At 42.9% G+C, this 11,484-nt stretch overlaps 1 protein-coding gene across 1 annotated transcript; it reads right to left on the bottom strand.

The window, feature by feature from the left end:
• Positions 1–1,190: 1,190 nt before the first annotated feature.
• pdzk1ip1 (PDZK1 interacting protein 1) lies at positions 1,191–10,861 on the bottom strand. Its single transcript, XM_055165204.1, has 4 exons — positions 10,697–10,861; positions 7,114–7,231; positions 4,643–4,705; positions 1,191–1,590 (listed from the first exon to the last, which is right to left on the bottom strand). Exons 1-4 carry the CDS (start codon positions 10,767–10,769, stop codon positions 1,518–1,520), a joined length of 327 nt encoding a protein of 108 aa, XP_055021179.1. The 5' UTR covers positions 10,770–10,861; the 3' UTR covers positions 1,191–1,517.
• Between the last annotated feature and the right edge of the window lie 623 nt (positions 10,862–11,484).

The following is an 11,484-nucleotide window of genomic DNA, read 5'->3' on the forward strand; positions in this document are numbered from 1 at the left end:
GTTTACAAATATTTATTTTATGCGCAACTACAGCCAAATATGCATGGATTTCTATTTTATGCGCACGAATATTTTTGACAGCTTCTTACTCTAGGACCATAATTTGAGTTTTGTGTCTCTGTGTCTCTTTGTCCCTGAGCTCATGTGACATCAGTGTGAAAGTTTAAACCTGAGTTAATTATTCAGAGTCAAAATTTAATGTTTGACTCAATCTGGACTTTACTCAAACACACAACACACACACACACAAAACACACACAGACACACACACACACACACACACACACACACACACACACACACACACACACACAGACACACACACACACAAAACACACAGACACACACAACACACACACACTTGACAGTTTGTCGTCTTGTTGCTCTGGACACACTGAGAGTCTCGTGTGGAGTTTCATGTTTCACTCTCTCAGTGTTGATTTTATTCAAATTCTAACAACTTTTTAATCTGAACTATGATTGTGTACAGTTCTGTGTTCTATGTTCTGTGTTCTGTGTTCTGCTGTTTGTGAACTGTGCGTTGCAACACTGGAATTTCTCCGCTGTGGGACAAACAAAAGTTTATCTCGTTTCGTTTTATTCAGACTTTGCCGTAATGAGCCGTAATGAGCCGTAATGAGCCACACTGAGCCTCGTGTTTGGTTTAGAGTTTTTATTGACACTGATGGAGTAAAAATATAAATACAACAGAATCATTTTAATTTTTTGTGCTCAAATGATTAAAACAGAAAAAAAAAAATAAAGGTTTGAGTTTTCTGAAAAGTTTGATCTGAGAGGAGGGTTCAGGAGGGTTTGTTTGTTTGTTTGTTTGTTTGTTTGTTTGTTTGTTTCAGGAGGGTTTGTTTGTTTGTTTGTTTGTTTGTTTGTTTCAGGAGGGTTTGTTTGTTTGTTTGTTTGTTTGTTTCAGGAGGGTTTATTTGTTTCAGGAGGGTTTTTTTGTTTTTTTGTTTCAGGAGGGATTGTTTGTTTGTTTGTTTGTTTGTTTTGTTTCAGGAGTGTTTGTTTGTTGTTTGTTTGTTTTCAGGAGTGTTTGTTTGTTTGTTTGTTTGTTTCAGGAGGGATTTGTTTGTTTGTTTGTTTGTTTGTTTGTTTCAGGAGGGTTTGTTTGTTTGTTTGTTTCAGGAGTGTTTGTTTGTTTCAGGAGGGTTTGTTTGTTTTGTTTCAGGAGGGTTTGTTTGTTTGTTTGTTTCAGGAGGGATTGTTTGTTTGTTTGTTTGTTTGTTTCAGGAGGGTTTGTTGTTTGTTTGTTTCAGGAGTGTTTGTTTGTTTGTTTGTTTGTTTCAGGAGGGTTTGTTTGTTTGTTTCAGGAGGGTTTGTTTGTTTGTTTCAGGAGGGTTTGTTTGTTTGTTTGTTTGTTTGTTTGTTTGTTTCAGGGGGTGTGAGGGCTTCAGATAAACTCTGTGTCATGAGGTGAAACATGGAAATGTAAAAGTGTCACTCGGGGCTGAGGGGGCGGAGCCGGAGCCGCCTCGTCCAATCACAGCGCTGCGTTCAGGTCACATGGCCGTGATCGTTTCCTCATTTTTGTCCAGAGCCGAATTTATGTAGGTATTCATCTCCTCCTCCTCCCTGAAACACACAAACACACACACATAAATACACACATAAACACACAAACACACAAACACAAACACACACATAAACACACATAACACACAAAACACACAAACACACACATACACATACAATACACACACAAACACACAAACACACACACACACACACACACACACATAAACACACAAAACACACACACACAAACACACACATAAACACACAAACACATAAACACACAAACACACACATACACATAAATACACACACAAACACACAAACACACACAAACACACAAACACACACACACACACACACACAACACACACATAAACACACAAACACACAAACACACATAACACACAAACACACACATACACATAAATACACACACACAAACACACAAACACACACACACACACACACAAACACACACACATAAACACACAAACACACACATAAACACACACAAACACACACAAACACACACACACACAAACACACACACACACACACATAAATACACACACAAACACACACACACACAAACACACACACACAAACACACACATAAACACACAAACACACACACAAACACACACACACACATAAACACACAAACACACACACACACACACATAAATACACACACAAACACACACATAAACACACACAAACACATAAACACATAAATACACAAACACATAAATACACAAACACACAAACACACATAAACACACACAACACACACAAACACACACACACACACATAAATACACAAACACATAAACACACATATAAACACACAAACACACACAAACACACACACACACATAAATACACAAACACATAAACACACAAACACATAAACACACATATAAACACACAAACACACACAAACACATAAACACACAAACACACAACACACATAAATACACAAACACATAAACACACACACATAAACACACAAACACACACAAACACATAAACACACAAACACATAAATACACAAACACATAAATACATAAACACAAACACACATAAACTCACACATAAACACACAAACACACACATAAACACACAAACACACACATAAACACATAAACACACAAACACACACATAAACACATAAACATACACAAACACACAGGGTTAGATGAGGAGTGTAGATTTGATTCAGTCTGTGATACTGTTGTCGCGGTGACTGTTCTGTTGTCGCGGTGACTGTTCTGTTGTCACGGTAACTGTTCTGTTGTCGCGGTAATAACACATTTCAAATTAAAGTCTTTTATCTTTTTTCACAGGATCCTTTAAATCTGGAGCGAATCATCTGCACGACCCTGAGTTCTGTTCACAGTCTCAACATGGCCGCTCAGGTCGGTCGCTTTGGTCACCACAGCGATGGTTCCTCTAGTGTCGTCACGTCTCATTGGCTCGTTCCCCTCTGACCCCAGATTAACAGAAGAACCTGCTGACGCTTCATCAAGAGCCTGAACGTTCAGCTGAAGGACACGTGAAGGTCACACGTTCAAACTCTCTCAACCTTCTGCTCCACGTTTCACCGAGATTCATAGAGTTTCGCCAAGTTTCACCGAGTTTCACAGAGTTTCACCGAGATTTACCTTGTTTCACTGAGATTTACTTCGTTTCACCGAGATTTATTGAGTTTCACCGAGATTTACTTTGTTTCACAGAGATTTACTTCGTTTCACAGAGATTTACTTCGTTTCACCGAGATTTACCTCGTTTCACTGAGATTTACCTCGTTTCACCGAGATTTACTTCGTTTCACCGAGATTTACTGAGTTTTACAGAGTTTCACTGAGATTTACGGAGTTTCACTGAGATTTACTGAGTTTCACCGAGATTTACTGAGTTTCACCGATATTTACGGAGTTTCACTGAGATTTACTTCGTTTCACTGAGATTTACTGAGTTTCACCGATATTTACAGAGTTTCACTGAGATTTACGGAGTTTCACCGAGATTTACCGAGTTTCACCGAGATTTACCTTGTTTCACCGAGATTTACTTCGTTTCACTGAGATTTACAGAGTTTCACCGAGATTTACTTTGTTTCACAGAGATTTACAGAGTTTCACCGAGGTTTACTGAGTTTCACCAAGATTTACAGAGTTTCACTGAGATTTACCGAGTTTCACCGAGATTTACCGAGTTTCACCGAGTTTCACCGAGTTTTACCTCGTTTCACTGAGATTTACAGAGTTTCACCGAGATTTACAGAGTTTCACCGAGATTTACCGAGTTTCACCGAGATTTACAGAGTTTCACCGAGATTTACAGAGTTTCACCGAGATTTACCTTGTTTCACCGAGATTTACTTTGTTTCACTGAGATTTACAGAGTTTCACCGAGATTTACTTTGTTTCACCGAGATTTACTTTGTTTCACTGAGATTTACCGAGTTTCACCGAGATTTACCGAGTTTCACCGAGTTTCACAGAGTTTTACCTCGTTTCACTGAGATTTACTTTGTTTCACCGAGATTTACTTTGTTTCACAGAGATTTACTTTGTTTCACTGAGATTTACCTCGTTTCACCGTTTGGAGTTTATAAAGTCACTTCCTGTTCTTCACGTCTGTGGTGTTAGAAAGTTTCTGTTTTTCGTTTTTGTTCAACGTCGTCTAAATTTAAATTGACTTATTCATTAAAAACGTGTCTGAGGCGTCACTTTCTGTAAATGTAAACTTCTCTTTTTGTCTCGTCACAAACTCGTCTTTTGTTTTATTCGCATGTTTGAGTGACTCTGCATTATTTGTCTGTCTACACCTGCTCTGCTCCACCTGGTGATGTCATCAAGTGGGAGTTTCCAAGTTCTCAGCTCCTTTTCCCTCTTTAGTTCAGCAGAGATGAACAACTCCAGAACTGAAATGATCCAAAATGATTCTAGTGAAGGTGTGTGCAGTTTAAAAACACAGTGGAGCACTTCCTGTATCGCCACATGATGACGTCACGAGGTGGGACAGGGTGTTTTCTGCAGGTTTGTGTGTTAAACGTGTGAATGAAACAAACAGGACTCCAGGTCTGTGTGTGATGTTTTTTTACCGTTGGAAGTTCTTGGCGTAGACGTAATCGTTGGGTTTGGCCGATTCCACGTTCACGATGTTCCTGAAAAAAACACAAACATTTACTGTAAAAACATCTGAGTTTGTATCTGCTCCCTGTGTACGAGGTCTAGACCTGGTTTAGTCCTGGTTTAGACCTGGTTTAGTTCTGGTTTAGTTCTGGTTTAGTTCTGGTTTAGTCCTGGTTTAGTCCTGGTTTAGTTCTGGTTTAGTCCTGGTTTAGTTCTGGTTTAGTTTCTGGTTTAGTCCTGGTTTAGTCCTGGTTTAGTTCTGGTTTAGTCCTGGTTTAGTCTGGTTTAGTTCTGGTTTAGTTGGTTTAGTCCTGGTTTAGTTCTGGTTTAGTTCTGGTTTAGTCCTGGTTTAGTCTGGTTTAGTCTGGTTTAGTAGTTCTGGTTTAGTTCTGGTTTAGTCCTGGTTTAGTTCTGGTTTAGTTCTGGTTTAGTTCTGGTTTAGTCCTGGTTTAGTTCTGGTCCTGGTTTAGTTCCTGGTTTAGTTCTGGTTTAGTCCTGGTTAGTCCTGGTTTAGTTAGTTCTGGTTTAGTCCTGGTTTAGTCTGGTTTAGTCTGGTTTAGTTCTGGTTTAGTTCTGGTTTAGTCCTGGTTTAGTCCTGGTTTAGTCCTGGTTTAGTTCTGGTTTAGTTCCTGGTTTAGTCCTGGTTTAAGTCCTGGTTTAGTTCTGGTTTAGTCCTGGTTTAGTCCTGGTTTAGTTAGTTCTGGTTTAGTCCTGGTTTAGTTCTGGTTTAGTTCCTGGTTTAGTCCTGGGTTTAGTCCTGGTTTAGTCCTGGTTTAGTCTGGTTTAGTTTTTAGTCCTGGTTTAGTTCTGGTTTAGTTCTGGTTTAGTCCTGGTTTAGTTGGTTTAGTCTGGTTTAGTCCTGGTTTAGTCCTGGTTTAGTTCTGGTTTAGTCCTGGTTTAGTCCTGGTTTAGTTCTGGTTTAGTCCTGGTTTAGTCCTGGTTTAGTCCTGGTTTAGTCTGGTTTAGTCCTCCTGGTTTAGTCCTGGTTTAGTCCTGGTTTAGTCCTGGTTTAGTCCTGGTTTAGTCCTGGTTTAGTCCTGGTTTAGTCCTGAGTCCTGGTTTAGTCCTGGTTTAGTTCCTGGTTTAGTCCTGGTTTAGTCCTGGTTCCTCCTACGGGACCTTGAGGTCTCGATGTGGAGGAGCAGCGTCTCTACTCTGAGCTCCTCACTCTGTCTCTAAGGGAGACGCCCGAACCAAACCCAGACTCAGCTCCTCTTCACCACAACGACCGACACAGCGACCGCATCACTGCCGCACCTGTCCACCTGTCAGTCTGCCCACGCCGCACCTGTCCACCTGTCAGTCTGCCCACGCCGCACCTGTCCACCTGTCAGTCTGCCCACGCCGCACCTGTCCACCTGTCAGTCTGCCCACGCCGCACCTGTCCACCTGTCAGTCTGCCCACGCCGCACCTGTCCACCTGTCAGTCTGCCCACGCCGCACCTGTCCACCTGTCAGTCTGCCCACGCCGCACCTGTCCACCTGTCAGTCTGCCCACGCCGCACCTGTCCACCTGTCAGTCTGCCCACGCCGCACCTGTCCACCTGTCAATCTGCCCACGCCGCACCTGTCCACCTGTCAGTCTGCCCACGCCGCACCTGTCCACCTGTCAATCTGCCCACGCCGCACCTGTCCACCTGTCAGTCTGCCCACGCCGCACCTGTCCACCTGTCAGTCTGCCCACGCCGCACCTGTCCACCTGTCAGTCTGCCCACGCACCTGTCCACCTGTCATCTGCCCACGCTGCACCTGCACGTCTGTCACCTGCACGCTGCACCTGTCCACCTGTCAGTCTGCCCACGCCGCACCTGTCCACCTGTCAGTCTGCCCACGCTGTGTCCACCTGTCAGTCTCGCTCCAGAACAAGACCCTGAGACACTTGAACTCGTCCACTTGAGGCAGAGACTCTCCACTCGCCCAGAGACAAGACGACTTTTTCCGGTCAAGAACCAACGACCTCGGGTTTGGAGGATCTGATCTTCATCCAGACGCTTCACACTCGGGTCAAACCGCCCCAGAGCTGCAGGTCCTGGTCTGATGAAGACAACAGGACAACATCATCTGTGAACAGCAGAGATGATCCTGTGGTCCCCAAACCGAACCCTCCGGACCCTGACTGACCCAGAAACTGTGTCCATGAACCTGGAGCTGGTCCAGAACCTGGAGCTGGTCCAGAACCTGGAGCTGGTCCAGAACCTGGAGCTGGTCCAGGTCCGAGGTTCGACGCTGCAGAGACACGTCAGACAAACCCACAACATCCAGAGACTGAAGATCCTCAGGACGGATCATCCACCGAGGAACTTTAACCACCTCAGGGACTTCAGCCAAGATGACGAACGAGCCTGACGAGTCCTGGTTCAGTCCTGGTTCAGTCCTGGTCCAGTCCTGGTTTAGTCCTGGTCCAGTCCTGGTGTGTGTGAGTCCGTGTTGCCGTGGTTACCCTTTAGGTTTTTCACACCAGGCTCTTTTGACGAGGAAAACCACGAAGGTGAGGAAGAGGAACCCGACGACCGCGATGATCCCAGTGAGCCACTGAGGAAGACGCTGACTCCCAGAACCTGGAACACACCTGCGTTAGACCCGGTTTAGACCTGGTTTAGTCCTGGTTTAGTCCTGGTTTAGTCCTGGTTTAGTTCTGGTTTAGTCCTGGTTTAGTCTGGTTTAGTCCTGGTTTAGTCCTGGTTTAGTTCTGGTTTAGTCCTGGTTTAGTCCTGGTTTAGTTCTGGTTTAGTCCTGGTTTAGTCCTGGTTTAGTCCTGGTTTAGTTTCTGGTTTAGTCCTGGTTTAGTCCTGGTTTAGTTCTGGTTTAGTCCTGGTTTAGTCCTGGTTTAGTTCCTGGTTTAGTCCTGGTTTAGTTCTGTTTAGTTGGTTTAGTTCTGGTTTAGTCCTGGTTTAGTCCTGGTTTAGTCCTGGTTTTAGTTCTGGTTTAGTCCTGGTTTAGTCCCTGGTTTAGTCCTGGTTTAGTCTGGTTTAGTCCTGGTTTAGTTCTGGTTTAGTCCTGGTTTAGTTCCTGGTTTAGTCTGGTTTAGTCCTGGTTTAGTCCTGGTTTAGTCTGGTTTAGTCCTGGTTTAGTCCTGGTTTAGTCCTGGTTTAGTCCTGGTTTAGTCCTGGTTTAGTTCTGGTTTAGTCCTGGTTTAGTTCTGGTTTAGTCCTGGTTTAGTCCTGGTTTAGTCTGGTTTAGTCCTGGTTTAGTCCTGGTTTAGTCCTGGTTTAGTCTGGTTTAGTCCTGGTTTAGTCCTGGTTTAGTTCTGGTTTAGTTCTGGTTTAGTCCTGGTTTAGTTCTGGTTTAGTCCTGGTTTAGTTCCTGGTTTAGTCTGGTTTAGTCCTGGTTTAGTTCTGGTTTAGTCTGGTTTAGTCCTGGTTTAGTTCTGGTTTAGTCCTGGTTTAGTTCTGGTTTAGTCCTGGTTTAGTCCTGGTTTAGTTCTGGTTTAGTCTGGTTTAGTCCTGGTTTAGTCCTGGTTTAGTTCTGGTTTAGTCCTGGTTTAGTCTGGTTTAGTCCTGGTTTAGTCCTGGTTTAGTCTCTCGTGAGATAAAACCTGAATCATAAAACAATAAAAACAGGATCCTGGAGACATAAAGTCTAAATGTTCCTGCAGTGACGTCGCGCTGGGGATGTTCTACATGTTTGTCTACGGTGAAATATTAGAATCTAACGTTTTTGTCGAATCACTTCTTGTGCAAAGTTCATTTGAAACTTTGAAGAAGAAGTCCTCAAAGTTTCATCAAAACGGTGAAAATGTCAAATGTGTCGCATAAACGAGTTTCCTTCCACTAAACAAGCGACACAACTGGAGCTGAAGAATTTAGTCAAATAAACCCAAAATACTCGATACAGCAGCCCACGATATCGATACTGTATCATCACATTAAACCAGAAGTGTCAAACATACGGCCCGGGGGCCAGATCCGACCCTCCAAGACCTTTAATCTGGCCCTCGGCTCATTTTCTACTAAAATATTGTATTGATATTTTCTATTAAAATGGTGTTAATTTTCTGTGGTGTTTATCACAGCAGCGTCTCCAGCGTCTCTGTACGTGGCCCCTCCCACCAGAGCAGCACAAATGAAGACTTGTCTCTTTCCAAACGCTCTTAAAGGACGATCGTTTTGACTGTTGACCGTGACACCCTCATCAGAAAAATGTCCAACATGAGAAAAGTGGAGCCGAGTGCAGGATTTTACAACAAAAATGGATTTATTCCTGTTTACAGACAAGTTCATGTTCAAACTTTGTGTTGAAATTGTATTTTTCTTAAAGTTTCAGGTTGTTCATAATTAGGGGTGTGCAAAAATATCGGAATATCGATATATCATATCGTTTAACGTGATGATACAGTATCGATATCGTGGGCTGCTGTATCGATATTTCACCAAGAGGATTTTTATGTGTGTTTTACTAAATGATTTTGTTCCAGCTACAGTTTTGTTGTTTGTTTAGTGGAAGGAAACTCATTTATGTGACACATTTGACATTTTTACTGTTTTGAGGATTAAAATGTTTGTGTTTCATATGAACTTTGCACAAGAAGTTTAACAAAGACTTTTAGTATCACAAACACGATTTAGCCTTTATTTTTTATTGAACCGTATCAAATAGATTTGAAATATATCATATCGAATGGAAAGTGCACTGTATCGAGGTGTGTATCGTATCGTGGCCCGTGTATCGAGGTGTGTATCGTATCGTGGCCCGCGTATCGAGGTGTGTATCGCATCGTGGCCCGTGTATCGAGGTGTGTATCGTATCGTGGCCTGTGTATCGAGGTGTGTATCGTATCGTGGCCCGCGTATCGAGGTGTGTATCGTATCGTGGCCCGCGTATCGAGGTGTGTATCGTATCGTGGCCCGTGTATCGAGGTGTGTATCGTATCGTGGCCCGTGTATCGAGGTGTGTATCGTATCGTGGCCCGCGTATCGAGGTGTGTATCGTATCGTGGCCCGCGTATCGAGGTGTGTATCGTATCGTGGCCCGCGTATCGAGGTGTGTATCGTATCGTGGCCCGCGTATCGAGGTGTGTATCGTATCGTGGCCCGCGTATCGAGGTGTGTATCGTATCGTGGCCCGCGTATCGAGGTGTGTATCGTATCGTGGCCGCGTATCGAGGTGTGTATCGTATCGTGGCCCGCGTATCGAGGTGTGTATCGTATCGGCAACTCCTTAATGATACCAGCCCTATTCATAATATTATAATATTTTGTAAAAGAAAAAGTTCATCAATTCAAAAAGATTTGTGTAATAGATTTGTGTTTCTTTGCACAAATATTTGAACTTATTGTTATTTTGGGGGTTTATATGACATGAGTTTTCTGATCCAGACACTTTGGGAACAAAGTCGGTTGGACACGACGCCCGGAACAAAATGATTTCAACACCCTTGGATTAAACGATACGATATATTGATATTTTGATATTTTTACACACAACTACCTGGGACATTTCTTATATAAAACTGGGACAAATCAGTGGTTTTGTATAAATCTGCAGGGACAGTGGACACAGGCTCAAAACTGGGACGTCTGGACTCTCTACGCAAAGTTTCCGTCGCTCTAAAAGACAAATTTAATCTCTAAAATGTCAAATATTTGTGTCCAGATTTGAATCCGCATGAGTTTAAAAGAACGAGTTATTAAAGTTTGAAAGGAACATTATCACGAGTTCTTCAGCGGCTCCATCCTCGCCAAAAATCCAAGATAAATACGCTTAAAGCCACACTTTGGAATATTCCAGGCAAAGCAATAAAATCTCCATGGAGACGAGCAGAAAAAGTGACACAGTGCAGCTTTAAAATCAGTGCGATCGTCAAAGAAGATCCCAGGACGAGGAAGGTAAACGTGATGCAATTTTCACTTTTAATTCATGTTTATTCAGTGAAAATAAACGTAAAGTTGTTTGAAGTACATTTTCCTAATTCCTAACAACTTTAATTAAACAGAATTAATTTAAAATCCATCAGAAAAAGTAAAAACGAGCGTGAGAATGATTCTGTTTGACTCTGTTTGATTTGTGTTTAAAGAGTAACTCACCTGTGTTCTGACCCAGGACCGAGCCCAGACTCAGGAGCAAAAACACCAACGTCAGATCCACGTTAGACCTCATCCTGGTCCTGAACCAGTCCTCGCCGAGTCCCAGAAGAGTCCTGCTCAGGTCCGCACCGAGTCCCAGAAGAGTCCTGCTCAGGTCCGCACAGAGTCGCGCTCTAGTCCTGGCACAGTCCCGGTCTAGTCCTGGTCTAGTCCTGGTCTAGTCCGAGGTCTGGGGCAGGACTCTGAGTAAATGTTTGACAGGCTGAGGTGGTAAACGTCGGGAGCGTGTGGTCCAGAGGTCAGGACGATTTGTTTTGTTTTTATTGTTTTATTTTGACAAGATTAAACAGATTTGTGATGAACTGAAGTCGTTATGACGAGTTGGTGAATATTTCTGTGATAAAAACAGACGTGAGGCGACGTCTCTGTTGGGACGGAGACGGTTTTATGTTTGTTGTGTAAACAGTGTCGGGGAGTAACAGATTACATGTACCAGAGTAATCAGAGTACAAATGATGAGTAACTGTATTCAGTTACAGTTACTGTTTCAGTGAGTGGTAATTGGATTACAGTTACTTTGTTGAAATAAATGGATTAAACAGAGGAATTTTACTGTTTTTATATTTTGGGCTAAATCCCTTTTTTTTTTTTTTTTTTTCCCACTCATTGCCAGACAATAAACCAGGTCTAAAACCAGGTCTAAACCAGGACTAAACCAGGACTAAACCAGGACTAAACCAGGACTAAAACCAGGTCTAAACCAGGACTAAACCAGGACTAAACCAGGT

The sequence above is a fragment of the Boleophthalmus pectinirostris genome, unplaced genomic scaffold (assembly GCF_026225935.1).
Source record: "Boleophthalmus pectinirostris isolate CB_2022bp ecotype Guang Dong unplaced genomic scaffold, ASM2622593v1 HiC_scaffold_7, whole genome shotgun sequence".
NCBI classification, from domain to species: domain Eukaryota; kingdom Metazoa; phylum Chordata; class Actinopteri; order Gobiiformes; family Gobiidae; genus Boleophthalmus; species Boleophthalmus pectinirostris.

Coding starts and splice junctions, on each gene's coding strand:
- pdzk1ip1 (XM_055165204.1), bottom strand. CDS start 10,769: ATGAGGTCTAACGTGGATCTGACGTTGGTGTTTTTGCTCCTGAGTCTG. Junction 4,706..7,113: donor TGGTGTGAAAAACCTAAAGG/GTAACCACGGCA, acceptor TGTTTTTTTCAG/GAACATCGTGAACGTGGAAT. Junction 1,591..4,642: donor TACGCCAAGAACTTCCAACG/GTAAAAAAACAT, acceptor TGTGTGTTTCAG/GGAGGAGGAGGAGATGAATA.